At 42.5% G+C, this 16046-nt stretch overlaps 2 protein-coding genes across 4 annotated transcripts; both read right to left on the reverse strand.

Annotated features, from left to right (window-relative positions):
* Positions 1-176: 176 nt before the first annotated feature.
* LOC132263479 (kinesin-like protein Klp10A) lies at positions 177-12267 on the reverse strand. 3 transcript variants are annotated; one of them, XM_059763261.1, is made up of 9 exons: positions 12154-12267; positions 11598-11763; positions 8324-8517; positions 6512-6661; positions 5775-5823; positions 2882-3762; positions 2165-2815; positions 1915-2089; positions 177-1844 (listed from the first exon to the last, which is right to left on the reverse strand). In XM_059763261.1, the coding sequence occupies exons 2-9, from the start codon at positions 11656-11658 to the stop codon at positions 1705-1707; spliced, it is 2301 nt and encodes a 766-aa protein (XP_059619244.1). In that variant the 5' UTR covers positions 11659-11763; positions 12154-12267; the 3' UTR covers positions 177-1704. The 3 variants fall into 3 exon arrangements, with proteins under 3 accessions (XP_059619244.1, XP_059619242.1, XP_059619243.1); XM_059763259.1 differs by lacking the exons at positions 11598-11763; positions 12154-12267 and adding an exon at positions 8874-10337; XM_059763260.1 differs by lacking the exons at positions 6512-6661; positions 11598-11763; positions 12154-12267 and adding an exon at positions 8874-10336.
* Positions 12268-12583: 316 nt separating this feature from the next.
* On the reverse strand, positions 12584-14180 carry LOC132263480 (bifunctional arginine demethylase and lysyl-hydroxylase PSR). Its single transcript, XM_059763263.1, has 3 exons — positions 14022-14180; positions 13183-13886; positions 12584-13128 (listed from the first exon to the last, which is right to left on the reverse strand). The coding sequence occupies exons 1-3, from the start codon at positions 14092-14094 to the stop codon at positions 12709-12711; spliced, it is 1197 nt and encodes a 398-aa protein (XP_059619246.1). The 5' UTR covers positions 14095-14180; the 3' UTR covers positions 12584-12708.
* Between the last annotated feature and the right edge of the window lie 1866 nt (positions 14181-16046).

Genomic DNA, 16046 nt, shown 5'->3' on the forward strand with positions numbered 1-16046 from the left:
CGACACTCTCACCTCCTCACGTCGCTGCAGAGCCATCTCGCGGCGCTTTTGCCCGCGATGTGGGTTGAAATGCTGGGCACTTGACAGACTGCTCGACATCCGCACTCTGAGAGAGCAATATCGCCATGCATGAATGCTGGGGTTGTGAAGCAGAAAATGATAAATCAGTCTTCAGTTAATCGCATTTTATGTTTATTAATGTTTCTCCTTTGCTGTTATCACCACCAGAGTGTGATTTGGTAGGTAAAATCAAATTAAGAGAAAAATACAGCTCATTTCTCGTCTACAAACTTAAAGGACAATTGGAAATATCCTAATAATGGGTTGTTTTCTGCCTTTTCTGCGCTTTTATCATCGTAGAAAAAACAAGACATCTGGGAATGTCATTGATATTCTGTTCAACACTATAATTTTGTTTAACTTTTCTTTCTTTTTTTGGAAAATATTCTTTCTGTCTTTTCTATCTCGTTTTTTCTCCGATCGCAAATGCATTTTTATATGTCATAAAGTGTTTAGGCTCAAATTCGAATACAATTTCTTCTCTTCCCTCTTCGTGAAGCATGATTTTCTCATCTCACTTGCATAAATAGTACTATTATAATGTTATTACAAAGAAAAAGCTGTGGAAAATGACCGTGATCTCATCTCCATTGAAGACAAAAATACTCTCTTTTTTTCTCCATGATTTATCATTATACTTTTCCTCACTTTTTCTCCCTCCATTTTTTTTCTCTGCATATTATCACAAACATTAAGAAAAATTTATTCAAAAATGAAGAAAAGCTCCAATGCGCGAACAGTGAAAATGAGGCGTGACATTAAAATTAATACAAAAAGACTTGCTTCTTTCTCTCTCTATCGAAAAATGGTCAATTTGAATGGAAAAGTGAGATTTTTTTTCTTCTCCTCTTTCTCTCATTACAGAAGAACCTATTTCTCTCATTAATTGCTATTAAATTGTTTTTTTTCTTCTTTTAAATGAAATTAGTCTTCAACTTCACATCTCTATTTATTAATTACAATTAGTCGTTTGCATAAAGAATTGTGTGATAAAAACATTATTAAAGAACGTCTTGGGGACAAATTGAACAAAGATGATTTATGTATAAAAAAATCCCTAAATTAAATTATAAAAATTAGCGAAGTTTAAGTGGCGAGTATTCTTTTCTTTCGCAAAAATCATCATTTCATCCTATTCTCCTTTCTCACACACTACAGCATTTGTCCTCTGCACAGGACGATTCTTTGAGCTCACCAAAGTCAATTATATATATATAATAATCTGTGTTCTCGCGCTCACGAGACAATTCATCATAAATATATATTTTATCATTTTGTTAAAATGTCTTTCAAAAGATGCTTTTCTTTGATTATTAATTTTACATTGTCCTTCAACACTGGTGTCTCTGTTATTATTCTCATGTGCTTGCTTTCGTCAGTAGCATTTTCTTTATCCTTAAATATCCCTACCTCAATTGAAATACATATAATAATCCTCATTAGTCAGTATATAATCAACATTATTAGCAACAGGAATTTGTGTATGTTTCTTTCTTTCTTCTTTTCTCACAATATTTTTTCTCCCTCTCACACACTCCTCATCAGCAGCAGCAGCAGAGAGAGAGAGAGAAAGGAATTCAGTAAAACAGAGTTCAGTAGTAAAAATTTAGAGAGACGAACTCCAGTGCCGTCAAGTGATCTTCTCTAGCGCCGATTAGGGCTGACATTGTGCGAGATGAGTTCCTCCTTCATCAGCTTTCCTCGGAACTCAATCATCAGATCCTTGCAGGCGGTCGAAATGTCTGCCACCTTCGTGAAGATCTCCTCGCCTCGCTTGCAATAGGCTGCAGAGAGAGAGAAAATGTTATTGTAGTTTAACAATGAACCTCTTTTGTTTGCCCAAAAGCCACTCACCATCCTGATCATAATCCACCGTGTTGGCCAGAGCAAAGAGATCCTGAATCTCCCCATGATAATTCTCCAAGCACTCAATCATCGCTCGGTGCTGCTCATGAAGCAACTCCTCAGTGTGCTGAAGGTCCGAGATTGCAGCATGCTGATTGAAGAGCTCAACAGACATATCGTGATCCTGACGGACAAAATTCACGACAATATGTCAGTAATGTGGCATAGTGAGAGAGGAGAAAATCAATTTAATACTCACGCTGAGCGATCGCAGCTGTGCCAGATCATTGCTCCCATTTGACTGTCCATTCTTGTTCTCATCAGGCACAATGTCCATCTCACCGGCTCCGGTGTCCTTCACCACCAACTCCTTCACGCGATCCGCATAGCGCAGTGTGTTGAGCGTGTGTTCGCACGAGCTCAGTCCGGGCGATATCATGGCGATCATGCAAGTCTTGCTCTTCTCCCCAATAAACGAATCGCGCAGCACTTGCGTGAGTTTGCTCACGCGGAAAGGCAAGTGGGCACTCTGCTTGCCCAGCGCCCTGATGCACTCCTTCAGCGCCAGCAGGGACTTGTTGATCTCCGCACCCTCCATGCGCGTCTGCCGATTGGCCGACGACGTATCAGCACCGCGCTCATTGCCGGCCAAATCAATGAAGGAGAACTTCCCGTGGATCTTGCTCGCTCCTGGCGGCCTCAAGACGATCTGGAACACTGCGTGTGATCGTGAGGAATTGGAATTTGCAGCTGTCTGACCAGCTGTCCGGGCACTGTTGCCATGCTGGATGAGCTTCAACACCTGATCCACACCATCCACCACTTTCTCCGTGAGTCCCACAACCTGCACTTGCTGCTTGCCATCCTCCAGTACTCGCAAGCGCTCCTTGTTCGCCAGCAGATCGAATACCTGACAAAAGAGAGAGAGAACATTTATAGTGACCGAAAGTGTGAGGAAAAGATGGACAGAACATACTTTTCCACTGTATATTTCGAAGAAGCTGGCCGAAACAACTAGTCGCAGGTGACTGTATCGCGGGCTCTTCAGATAGTTGAAGACATCCTTAGCTGCCATCGCGTAGATGCCATTCTTGCAGTCTTGCACCTTTCCGCTGGCATTGAACTCACCGCCCATCGTGTGCGTCTTCCCTGACCCGGTCTGTCCATAGGCAAAGCATGTGGCCATGCCACCCTCAAAGATGGTCTGCACAAGCGGTTTTGCTGTATACTTGTACACAAGCTCATTGTTGCACTTGTCATCAAATGCATAGTCAAAGCGGAACTTGTGATTCTCAAGGAACTTGGTGAGATCCACCTTTGTTTTGGGTTCATGGACAATCATTTGATCTTTCACAGGCACAGTAATCACATCGAGCTCCTTCTTCGCCAGCTCCTTCTTATTCAGCGGCCTCTTTCGCACGCACACAGTGATCTGGTGGTCCTCAATCGCCTGGCCATCGTGAATTGGATTGAAATTGATTGTACTCTGATATTCACGAATCATTGCGGCCGATTCCCAATTGGGATTGCCCGGATCCATGTTCATCAGAGCCGTCTTCTCCTCCTTGAGCTCCGCCTGACGCGCTCGTCGCTTCTCACGATTCTCCTTCAGCTTCTCCACCTCTTTCACCACATAAGACAGTCGTTGCGAGCCAGCCGTGGATGTCGATGACACAGGCACCGGCACTGATGTTGACACCGTGGACATCCTCGTCGTCTGGCCACCAGCCCGTGTTACTCTAGTCCCACTTTGCTGCTGTTGAGCCGGCGGCAGGTTTTCCACTTGCTCAGCCTGTCCGTTCTGCTGGCCGTGATGCGCTGTCGCTGATGAGGACCTCGTTTGTCTCTTGTTGCGCTCTGGAAAAAAACACAGAAAAGGAAGTTTCATATAAGAACTTGGCACAATATTATTATTATTATTCTCATAATGACTTCTTTCTTCTCGCCACATTTTATTAAGAGACATAGAGAAAGAAGAGAGTGAGAGAGAGATGAGAGTTGAAAGCTTTTACGTGATTGATTGCTTCTATGGTTTATCCACTCAATCAACAAACCCACACGAAAGAATCATGTAGATTAACAACACTCACAGAAAACCAAAATTAATTGTGTACTTACAATAATGACTCAATGGGAGATCATCATTGCCATTTTATCGATTTGAAATCCCAAGTAATTTGCTCAAATTGCATGATACTTCAAACTTAAAGTGTAATTATAAATAAAAAACAACAACTCTCGCATGATGAAATGCACCGTAAAATCTCCTTTCACATCACAACTGACAACACAAAAATTGATAAATTGAATTTTGAGGAGAGATTTTGCATCAACGGAACACACTTCATTCACGCTGGACTGACGAAGAGAATATATTCATCGTGCACCCATAAATTGATGGCGAAAGCATTCAAGTGCATTTTTCATCCTGTCTCGTCGTCCGCGCGAGAGAGAAAACTCAACAAAGGGAATTTTCTCTCAATATCAACTCTTATTCACTCCCTTCAGATTATGAATAATGGAAGTTCAACTTTTTGATCATGTCACACACTTAAGAAGTTCGAGAGAAAAAAAACCCTCACCTTTCACTTGATAGTGACAGAATGGGAATAAAAGTGAAAATCTCATAAATAATTTATAGAAGAATTCCTTTTCTTCCTTCCTTTCCTTCCTCGTCACTGCTAATTTTAACTTCAACACAATGGAAAATGACACGGAGACACTGACATTCAGTTGTGTCTGATTTTCACTCTCACCTCAGACTAATTTTTCACAATATTTTCATTCTCCTTCAACCTTGTCCAGTCATTTTCTCTCTCTCTCTCTCTCCCTTTCGCTTGTTCACTTCCCCGTCGAAGGGTGAGGAAGAGATATTAAAAAATAATTTGTGTACTTTACGAGGTGACCGTGGAAACAGAAAATTGTCCAGCAATCACAAAACACCCCCAAAGCACGAGCAAGAAAGAGAGAGAGAGCAAAATATTGTGGGTGGACTGTATTGAGGCAAGTGTGACAGGTGAACACAGAACTGCTCATAATAACTATAAATATATACCATCCACTTTTCCATGGATAATTGCAGTCAATACAGTATAATATGTATATTGTAAAAGGGAAAATTACCAACTCGATGCGATTCATTGGACAGATTACTATTCCTAATGTGTGACGTCAAGGAAAATTTTCCTATTTACTCTCTTCCTCCTCTCCCTCTTTTTTCCAACAACCCCGCGCGCACACAGTAAAGAAATTGAGGCGAACTTATTGATTGATTGAGTCCTGCATTGTAAAGTTACATTATTGTTCAATGTGAGAAAGGAAACTCTCACTCTCAAAATCATTGTTATCAACAAAAACATGCCGTGAAGGAAGAAAATCAATTATTAGAGAGAACCTATTTTTAGGTTCTGCTCAAATCCATATCCGCCTCACTTCTTCCCACCCAAAACAGGCAGAGAAAAGGGTGAAAATTGTAAGGAGAAAGGTTAATCAACTCCCGATGATATTCCAACTGTAATTTCCTCAAACCATCCTGAAATTCTCATTCAAAATTCTACGCCAGTCTCGACCGGGTGTTCTTCTTCTTCCACCACTTCTTCTTCGGGCATTTATACAAATTATCGATTTTTCTCTACCATAATCCCCCATCTATTAATACATATTAAACACTTTGTAGCATTCAGTGTCAAGAATTACCAATTAAAATGCCCACTTTCTCACACCTTCTCTCCCATCATCACACATTCCATTAATCCCATAGCGTTCTCTCACTCTCAATTTCTCCCCCTCATCAAGTGTGTGGCCAAAGCCAATCCCTCTCTCTCCCCCAATGTTAATTGATCATGAAACATTGCTTTTATGATTATTACCGTGAATATTATTGCTAATTCCTAATCGAATTGCGCCCTGTGTGGCATTCTGAAAGAGAAAGGAGAATAAAATATCATTAGAAATCGTCAAATAGACACACAGATAATCTAATTAATAGATACAAAAAAAAAACTCCATCACTTCACCAATCATGCTTTCAACCAACAAAATCATGTATACAAAAGAATTTTACACCAATTTAAATTGTGGAATATAAAAACATCTGGAGTAAAGAAACTGTGCATTGTGCTATACATTTTTTGAGGTGGTCTTGAAAATGTGTTTTTCTTTCTCTTCTTCTCTTTTCACTCTGTTGTCTGTCTCCAGAGGAAAATATCACTCCTAATACCATATGTGTTTGTGTGTGTGTGTTTTTCTTCTTCTTCAAACTTCATCTTCTTGTACAAAAATCAAACCAAAAAAAAAGACAGAACCCTCGAGGAAAAGTCTACAATCTCTCTCCCTTTAAAAAGAAGAAGAACAACGAAAAACAAATAAATCTTCCTTTTTCGTGTGTAGAGGTATATTTGTTTCGACAGAAAAACAACTCGTGTGTGCTTTTTGCAAAAGCGTAAATAAATAAAATGCTGCAAAATACCACAGAGATGATAGAACACCGTGTAGAATAGGCAAAATAAAAAAAAAAATTATAGAGAGGCTAAAACGCAAGAGAGAAACGACAATTTACAGAAGACAAGAGAGACAAATATACAGCAAATGATTATGTTAAATGTACCGATTTATTTCCGGCTACCGGAGTCCGAATAGACAGTGTTCCCCCGGTTGGAACAGAATTGCTCCCATGATTCTGTTGCACAGCACAATTTTCCTCTTCATCCGCCTCATTTGGGAAAACATCATCTTCGACAGATGAATGTGATGATTCCTTTCAAGATCACAAAATCAAAACCACACTTGTAAATTCTTCACGCTATAATTCTCACATCTTTCTTTTACTGTGTCATTTTCGCTGTAACACAAATGGTTTAGAGAAATCAAATCCCCAAAAAAACAACAAACTTACCTCAGGAAATGCGACAAACAGTGTAAACATATCCCAATAAAATCTCTATTGATATTCTATCGCTAATCACGAGACATCCTTGCTATAATTCATATATAAAAGAAGTCTATTACTCTCTACACCGCGATGCAGAAGAGAGAAAACTAACTCCTCTTTCCCAATTCACACTGTGTTTGGGGCGAAAATTGGCGAAATTTAATTTATTACCACACACTCTATATCTCTCCTTCAACCCTCTCTCAGCCAGAGAGGCATTTGATAACTTTTCCACCAATTCATTGACTCCCAAAAAAAAACGGACAATTGCTGTCATAGGCAACGCAGAAAATCCACCCGCGCCTTCATGGAAAACTCCTCTGCATAGACAATTATGTTAGTAACAGCACAAAATAAATATGTAGTTGCCCAAGGCAACCGAGTAAAGTTTTCCTTTCACGAAAAAAAATAATAATACGTGAAAGAAGGAAATATCCCTCCTTGGTTGAAGTTGCAAAATTTGAAACATTTCTCACTTGACAACTTCTGCACAATTGTGCAATTTTCATCAATTTGCACAAACTGTCTTCCACTCTCGTGAGAAATACACGGATTTATCATCACCAACTTCAGTGTTCAGGTGCAATTCTTCCTCATGAATTCACACTGAAATGGAATTAAGTGGCTTAGAAATTGTGACCTGAATTCACAAAGTAAGGAAAAATTCTCATTTACACGTGAAAATGGTCAATGGCTTCAACAAGTTCAACTACAAACTTTTGCCATTATCCTTCTAAATTTCATTCTATGCATCCACAAAACTCTTGCAAAACTTTCAACAGTTTTTTTTTCTTTACCCCGAACAGAAACTCAGGTGTGAAATATTCTATATTGTAAGTTTATTTCTTCAGTCCCAAGACTAGGCAAATATTTCACAAAGTTATGCTTCTTGAGATTTTTCCCATTTTTAAATACCGTTTTCTGGACATGATAAAAAAATCTCAGACTGCGCATAAGACAAGCTCTTATCTATGGCGCTTCTTTTGTAAAATGCCCGCAAATGTGTCTAGCCAAATGATACTGGTAATGTTTCAATTGATTTCCCTGCGACAGCGTGCATAAAAGGTCAGTCCAGCCATAAAATAAAAATTGTTTTCAGTCCAAGTGCGAGTAAACGAGCGTTATGAGTCTACGAAAATATAATCTGTCGCTCAACATAATAATGCTACAATTTTGACGACAACCTTATCAAGCTTGACCGCCGGGTTGTTGTCTCTTCTCTCTTTTTTTTCTATCTGGCCCGTCTCTTTGCGCTTAACAGATTCAGCAAATCAAGAATAGTTCCTCAAACACATCTTTTCAGATGTCCATGAATTTGCAAAAGTCAAACTGGGTCACATAAAATCCATAAAATAGTGCCAAGTAGCGAGAGATTGTGTGGAAGACAGTCTTGATGAAAATCCCTAAACATTTTTCTTCATTCTCCACAGCTGGAAATCTTGAGAAAATGCACAGATGGAGAGAGAGAAAGAAAGAAAGAGCACTCACTCGACTGAGGTTAACCGGCGCTGGTGGTTCCATTCGACACCTGGATTCCTGGTCATTGAGAATGTCGGCATTGAGGGAGAGAATTGTGTCCAATTCCACCTCTTTACCCTTTGTCTCGTTCTCCTCGCACCACTCAACAGTAACAGACCGCGCGACTGGGTTCACCTTTGACACCATGGCTGAATGGATACGACCTAGAAAGAGAGCATGAGACAAAAAACACACCAATTAATCATGTATATTGCGCTTTAGAGTGCATCGAGTGTACACAATACTATATATTTAATTTAGTATAGATAGAAAAAAAACAGTCTGGGAAAGTCAATCATGCGAGAATTAGTTGAGGAGCTTCCATTTCACTTCCTGATCATTTCTCTCCGGCATGCAAATAGCTTTTTCATCAATAAACTGTAATGCGAGAACATCTGATGAACTTGATACAGATTTTCCCCCTTCCTTCTCTTATCAGCCAATTTTCCCATCAATGAGCAAAATGAGGTGATGATGATGAGAGAGAGTGAGATATATAGTGAGTGTGTTATGTAATTACATTCTGGTGCATCATCTTTGAAGAAGAAATATCCATCAGCCACGAATTTGCCATAATCCCTGTAGATATTGATATCTTTTTCACCGCGAAATTGCTTCTTGATGGGACTCAAGTCATTCTTCACCCTCACATTCGTCAATTGAGTCTTCTTCTTCGCCTTCAAACTCTTCTTCTGCTTCAGCCACTCAAATGATTTACGAAGCCACGATGGCATTTTTCTTCTTTCTCTCTGCAACTTGTGCGCTCGCAAAAAACCAACCAATGAATTCCTCCTCTTTCAGACGTCCTCCAGAAGCGTCTCACCAACCAACAATGTTCTTCTTCACTTCCTTTCACACCGTCGCGCGCTCACTTCACAGAGAACAAAAAAAAACACCACAAACGTGTGTGCTCCTTTCGCGAACGCCAACAGAAAACAAGAGAAGAGGCACCGAAGACGAAGGGGAGAAATAGATACGTTCTCAATGTGCCTCTTGTTTTATCAATATTGTCCCGGATTTCGTGATTTGAGAGACGCACACGCCAAATGGGCAGAAAAGAGACACATTCCTTTTTTTCTTTTTTTTTCCTCCAGTGTTATTTTGCAAATGAGAATTTTTTGACCTCGCCTCACATTTGCACGATTAGTATATTAAACTCTCGCGTTTTTTCTCCTCCTCTCTAGTCACAATTATGCCTCATTTTCACTTCTTTCGCCGTTCCAAAAATGGGTAAAATTGACGTAGAGAAGATGCTTGATAAGAGAGTTTGTTGAGTCTATTGGCGGTTCCTTTAGCACTCTCGCTCAACCCTCGTGTTTGTCTCTCTGCTCAAATCACTGTTTTTCAGTGACAAAACGCTTATTTTATTTACCCCTGCTAATCAATCACTTTCAACAGTTCTCACAGATATTTTAACAGCAATTCAATTTTTTTTTATTTGTCTCTCTATTGAAGTCTGTCTTGTCAATAAACAGGAAATTGAACTGCGCAACAATACAACTTGCATCTCTCTAATCTATCCACACAACACAAGAATTGGAACACTTTTTTCGTCCATTCAGCAACATTATTTTATATACACACAACATCAATAAAATAAAATGCGTTCCGTAACTCTTCTCACGGTGAACAACTAATGAATTGTGTATGAAATTGCAAGAGAAATTCAAACTGAAAAGCGCGAGTTTTTGAGAGCAAAAGTTGAAATTAATGCTTTACGAATGAGAAATTGCCATCAACTGAGATGAGACGCTCATTACATATGACTTATTCCCCAATCTCAGACACTCCCCGTCTCTCACGATCCTCCACACACGAGTCTGTCTCTCCTCTCCTCATGTTTGCGATAACTCAATCGCGAACAGACGATTATTACATCAAGCGAATATTGAGAGGAGGAAAAAAAAAGTGTCATTTGACGGGAAAACTATTTTTGAGCCTATCAACCAGACAACTATCATCTCCATTTCTCACTCTCTCTGTCTATCTCCGAGGGATTTGGCTTACACAATCGCCTTATAACCCTTCACATCTCTCCGGACAATTATATATACATAAGACAACACACATTTGCTACGCTTCACGCCCCGCCACACTCTTAAAATGGCAACAGGGCATTTTTCCCAGCTGTGGAAAAACTCTCCTTTCGGAGAATGCCAAGTTCAATTTTTCTGTGTCAAAGTTAATTATTTGCACACGCCACAATTAAACATCACTCTATCGACCACCTGGCAGGAGATTTGTTGCCCAGAGACATCTCAATTTTAACTTATTTATCAATTCTCTCCGCCAAGACACTGAAAATCGCTCTTCAAACACACTTGATGACTCGTGACGTCGTCAAATCAATATAGAAGAAAAATGGGGTAAATTGATTTTTCTCTCTCTCTTAGCCCACAAATGAAGTTCTTCTTATGCCAGTTGTTGAGAAAAACCATCAATCAATGCAGAGGAAATTGATGGAATTTATGTATATTGGAAAAGTTTTAAGTATAGACTGAAAGCATCACGAAACGAAAGGGATTTTGGTGCTCATGACCTCTTGTTGGTTTCCAACTCTTCAACACTCTAATTTGAATCTGATAACACACCATCATCTAACAACTCTATTCGCATTTGCTACTAAAGCGCGAGCACCGAAATACGGCATAATTTTTTGCGTGAAAATGTGTCACACAGCTTTTTTCCGCTCTTCCTCGCTTTTATTGATATTTCAGTGAAGAAGAGGTGCCAGGTTAAAGCAACTCGTAAAGCATTTACACCAGAGGCATTGCCGTTATTTGGGCACAACATCCGCAAACACTCCGCCTCGCCTTTTTCCCAACCGCCAGAAGCAGTTTCCCATTCCTGATCTCAGTTTCTCAAATCCCTTAATTCCACAATAACCCCTTCAATATTTAGGGCGCCTTGGCGAGAGAGCAAGAGATTCATTGCACTGCGTGGCTTTCCTGCATGGTGGGAATGAGCGGTTCTGGAAGGCCGCAGCATTGAGACAATTTGCAAGCTCTCTGGGTTGGTGTGACAAAGACAAGGAGAGCGCGTGTGAGTGAGAGCGGCTTTCGCAAAGTGGCTGTCATACTTCCAAAAAAGGTGCTCCGACGCCCATGCACAATTTCACACCAGAATCCATTGGCTCGCTTGTGTGCCCAGCCACATGAATCACACACGACAGAGATGACAGCATTTGCCCTCCCGGGGCCACACGGCGGCCCTCCCGGAAGCCCCTGCGCCGCGATATTCTTACCGTCTGTGCGCTTGATCTTGATCCGCTGCCCGATCTCCAGACAATTCATCGTGGCACTCATGCTGGCGACTAGGGATGCCTCGAAGTTCAGCTGCCTTCCGGAAGTGTCTGCTGCTCTCTGGAATCGTCAATGCGCTATCTCGGGTGTTCCGCACTCGCGTTGTGGCTGCAACAAGAATCACATCAGTCCCATTGACAGACAATAGAGGAGAGAATTTGAATGCTGAGGCGCCCCAGAGAGGCCCCCTTTTCGCCGTTGTGGCAGATTTTTGAGTGAAACGCCATGACAATTCGAGTGGATTTTTCTCAGGCTTTTTGCGCCTCGCACACACAATCAGCCACACAGAGGACGCAGTCAATTAGTCCCGCTGCCAATTGATCACCGAATCGGCCCCAATTGAGTCATGCACAGTTATCCAGAGTGAGCCCCCAGAGAGCCTTGGCAGCCGCTTGGCCGCCGCCACTGCTGGCGTCCGGAGGCACACTCTTTCCGTGCCATTTTCACCCACAAGCGCCACATGTAGCGCCCCAATTCCATACCCAGCCGCTTCATTACCTTCTCGCGTGGATTTTGGGGGCACTTTTGTGACGACACTGGTTGATTAAATTCACATAAATTCACTTGCAAAATCACTGAAACAATTACACTTCACAGGCGACATGATAAAATCCACTGAGAAATGCGTGAGGGCGCTCATGTCATATCAGGGTTGCCAGCTGCGAACGGTGCTATAAATCAACCGTTCGAATTGGATTCGAATAAAGGAGACAATTTTCACGATTTTCAGGGTATTCCTGCATTTTCCCATCGTAAATTGTGTCTAATTGGAAAGTAGGGTCTGATTTGGTGACATAGAAACCACCTTTTAATATCTCCAAGTGAAGAAAATCTTGAAAAACAGTCAAACGTTTTTTTCTGTCTCTCTTCTTGCCTCTCCCCCTTATCCAACTTTATCCGGACAGCACAAAAAAAACACTGTTTTGGCGGTTAGACGATCGCTACACTTTTGTGTTTTGATCTTCTTGATAATCATTGTAATATTTAATTCAGAATAATTCATATTGTCGGTGTATGATTATATAAAATATCCCGGGACACAAATACGAATATCTACTTGCAAGTATTCCCGTCCTCAGTGTGCAGTCGTCGCTTCTTCTTCTTATGGGCAGTGAGACTCTCTTGGCCACTGTCTGAGGACTTGGATTCGCTGTCGTCCTCTTCACTTGACTCGGAACTCGAGGATGACGAGGAGCTGGAGTTGCTGGAGCTGTCGGAAGCCACGCCAGTGCTCTGCTGCAAGTTCACCTCGGATGCCAACTTGGCCAGTTCGGGCTCCTTCTCCTGCAGCACCTTGTACCACTTCCGGGACAGCTTCGGCCTCCCGCGCACCGTCTTGTGCCACACCACCGGGAAATTCGTTTTGCTGCAGAAATTCTGCGTCACAGCGATCGTGTCGTCGAGATTTAGCACCACATGCCACCAGCCGCCGGGAACGAACACCGTCTCGCCGGGATTCTGGAGAATCTCCACCTGCAAGAGGAGCCACTGAAGTCTGTCTTTTGGCAGTGTGGAGCTGTTACTTACCGGTTTGCAGTCCTGCGGCCAGGAAGGCTCCTTCGTCTTTGGATAGATCACCCGGAACCACGTGATGGCCTCGTCACGCTGCTTCCCGCCGTCGCTGCTCGTGACTTTGAGCAGCTCCTTGGGCGTGTGCGTGGGGAAGAGACACCAGCGCTTGTGTCCCTCCACCAGGGCGTTCCAGGCACTCGTGCCCAGCGGATCAATGTGGATGCCCGTGCCCGAGCGCTCGGGGCCCATCACAAACCACCTGTACGGCGGCCGACGACGCTCGCCGGCGTACTTGAACAGGTCGTCTCGGAAATACTTTGGCACGATGTAGTCCTCCAGCAGCTTCCGGCGACGGTGGTGCTCGCCGAAGCCGCTGTCGAAGATGTACAGCGGGCTGTCGTCTCGAGTGGTGCGCATGTAATCGATGTAGTACTTCATCTTCATTTTCACGCTGTACCCCTCGTTGTCCTCGCCGCACTTGAAGCGCTGGTTCCTGTACTTCTTCGCCAGGCGCTGCATCGTCCACTTCTCCAGCGCCTTCCAGCCCTCCTGCAGGCCCAGCACCACCACGGGCTTGTAGGGCGCCTCGAACTTCCGGATGAACTCTTGGCAATCCACTTCACGTGCCGTGATGCGCTCCACGTTGTCCGTGAATTGATGGAAGGGCTCAAAGTTGTCCGCATACCCCAGCTGGTTCCAAGCACCCTTGTCGTTGAGCTCTGTTGCGCCCCAAATGGTCCGATAAAGGGGAAAACTTTGTTAGAATTTTTCCTTGAGCGTCAATCAAAAGGTGACATATTGACTCCATCGCGATGTCATAAGAGGCTTTTCCACTTTTCACACTATTTACTTACCCGGGCGAGCTTTTCGCTTCGTCTCCCGCACACGCTTCTTCGATCGATGCGTGAGACGGTGCTCTTCAGACATTTTTCCTACTAAAATTGACTAAAATGCGAGGAAAACGAGCAACAAGAACTTCCCAGAATCCACCACTCACCGCACGCCAATGACAGCTGTCATGTGACACTCGGAGATGTGAGCCGACATATTTTCGGAGGATTTTACAACTTGCACTTTTCTTCAAGTTTCCTTGGTTTTTTCTAACCAACATGAGAAGGGAATGTATGAGTATAGATTCTAATGGTAGATTCTGCAAAGCAGTGACTTTCAAATTGGATTTCTGTATTTTGCGCGCAAAATTCATTCGGATTCCTTTGCCTACTGAAGAGACATCTATTGAGTGATTTTCAGTAGGCGGGAATTGTGAGCAATTTCAGAGAGACTATATTTTAAGGGATGAATTATGCGCAAAAATCACCTTTTACTCAGCCCTAAAATGAAAACTTTCATATTCAAAAGCACCTGTTAATTGTACAACAGGTTTTTTGCATTGATAAATTAGTTGAGAATTAAAAGCGATTTATTATTTTAGCACCTCTTAAATAGATTATGCAAATGAGCCGCTTTGGGCTCGAGCGGGCCTTCGTGTGAAATTATTGCAATCGCTTTTTAATTTAATAAATTCATTTACCATTATCAATTCATTTGCACGCAAAGTGCTCCGGCCCAAATCATATTTCCCTGGGTAATATTTCACACGGCAGCCGCTCTGGCTGGGCTCTATCTGTTGAAGAATTTATTTGCACCATTTTCAACTGATATCTGTGTGGAATTCACAGGCAAAATATGCTATCAAGTAGTCTATCGGGCGGTTTAAAATGATAATTGAAAAATATTAGCAATTTTGGGCGGTTTGTGCGCAAAGTGTGAAGCGTGGTTTGGGGGGAAAAAAAACGAGGAACTGAAGGGTTAATGAAGCGACTCGATTGGGTTTTTGATGTTCTCTGTGGAGAATGTGTTCTTCAGCACTATTTCCCTATCAATAGAATATTGTAGTTGACGGAAAATCAAAATAAATCTGCTTGGCTGTCTGCTCATTTTCAGTCGAGATTTATGGCGCAAGATACTCCAATTTGGCGGCAAATTAATTCAATCTGACTGATTTGTTTGCCGAGCGATTGAGTTTGTGGGCTCGACGGATTTCGCGGCCTCGTCAGCAGAAACACGCGCGAGTGTGTGGCCGGGGATTTGCCTTGGTCCTTCGCACACGCCAGGCATCGGCGCGCGGGCGGAGAGAAAAAAGCGCCCATAAAGCATCGTCATTTGTCTCATGACGAATTCATGCTCGCGTGTATGATATTCAGGCATAACTATTGCGCCCTAGATTTCGTCCGGGCGCCCCGTCGCTGTGCGGGGCGCCCGGGCGGAGGGACACAGAGCCCGGGAGATGATATCAAATGGACCGAATGCCATTATCATTAACTTATCTCTATAGGCTCTTGTTTTATTTTTATATCCAATTTTTGTCGTCACTTTTTCTCATGTTCCCAAATTTATCTGCTCTGCTGCTTCTTTCATGTGAATTATGCGAAGGGATGAGCTCTATTTTTTATTGAAAATCAATGATTTCCAGGGGGTTGATTTCGACTATCTCACAATGTTTGACTCCTTGCGCCCCACCCGCCCGCCGCCGCCCCGGGCCGTGGGTGGGAGGAAAAAATTGTGCCATCGAGAGACCGAAGATACGGTGGGTGGCCTGGAGAGCAGAAATCCCTCTATGGGTTGTAAAATAGAGGAGGGAATTATATTCCTCGAAAGTTATTACAGGTAAATCATCGCTGCTCCTGCATAAACGTCGCGCTCTAGAAAATCTTCACACGCCGTGTGGTCGATGATTTAATGGCAGTTGTATTTTCTCCTGCGACTCTCGCCTTGCAAATTTATCTCCGCTGTAATGGCCAAAATAATTTACACACGATATCTGCTGGAGAAATATTATTTCTTTGTGGGTGTCTCCTCGACACTTGTTCCCCAATACG

This window comes from Phlebotomus argentipes, unplaced genomic scaffold (assembly GCF_947086385.1).
Source record: "Phlebotomus argentipes unplaced genomic scaffold, Phlebotomus argentipes genome assembly contig_15, whole genome shotgun sequence".
In the NCBI taxonomy this organism is placed as follows: Eukaryota; Metazoa; Arthropoda; class Insecta; order Diptera; family Psychodidae; genus Phlebotomus; species Phlebotomus argentipes.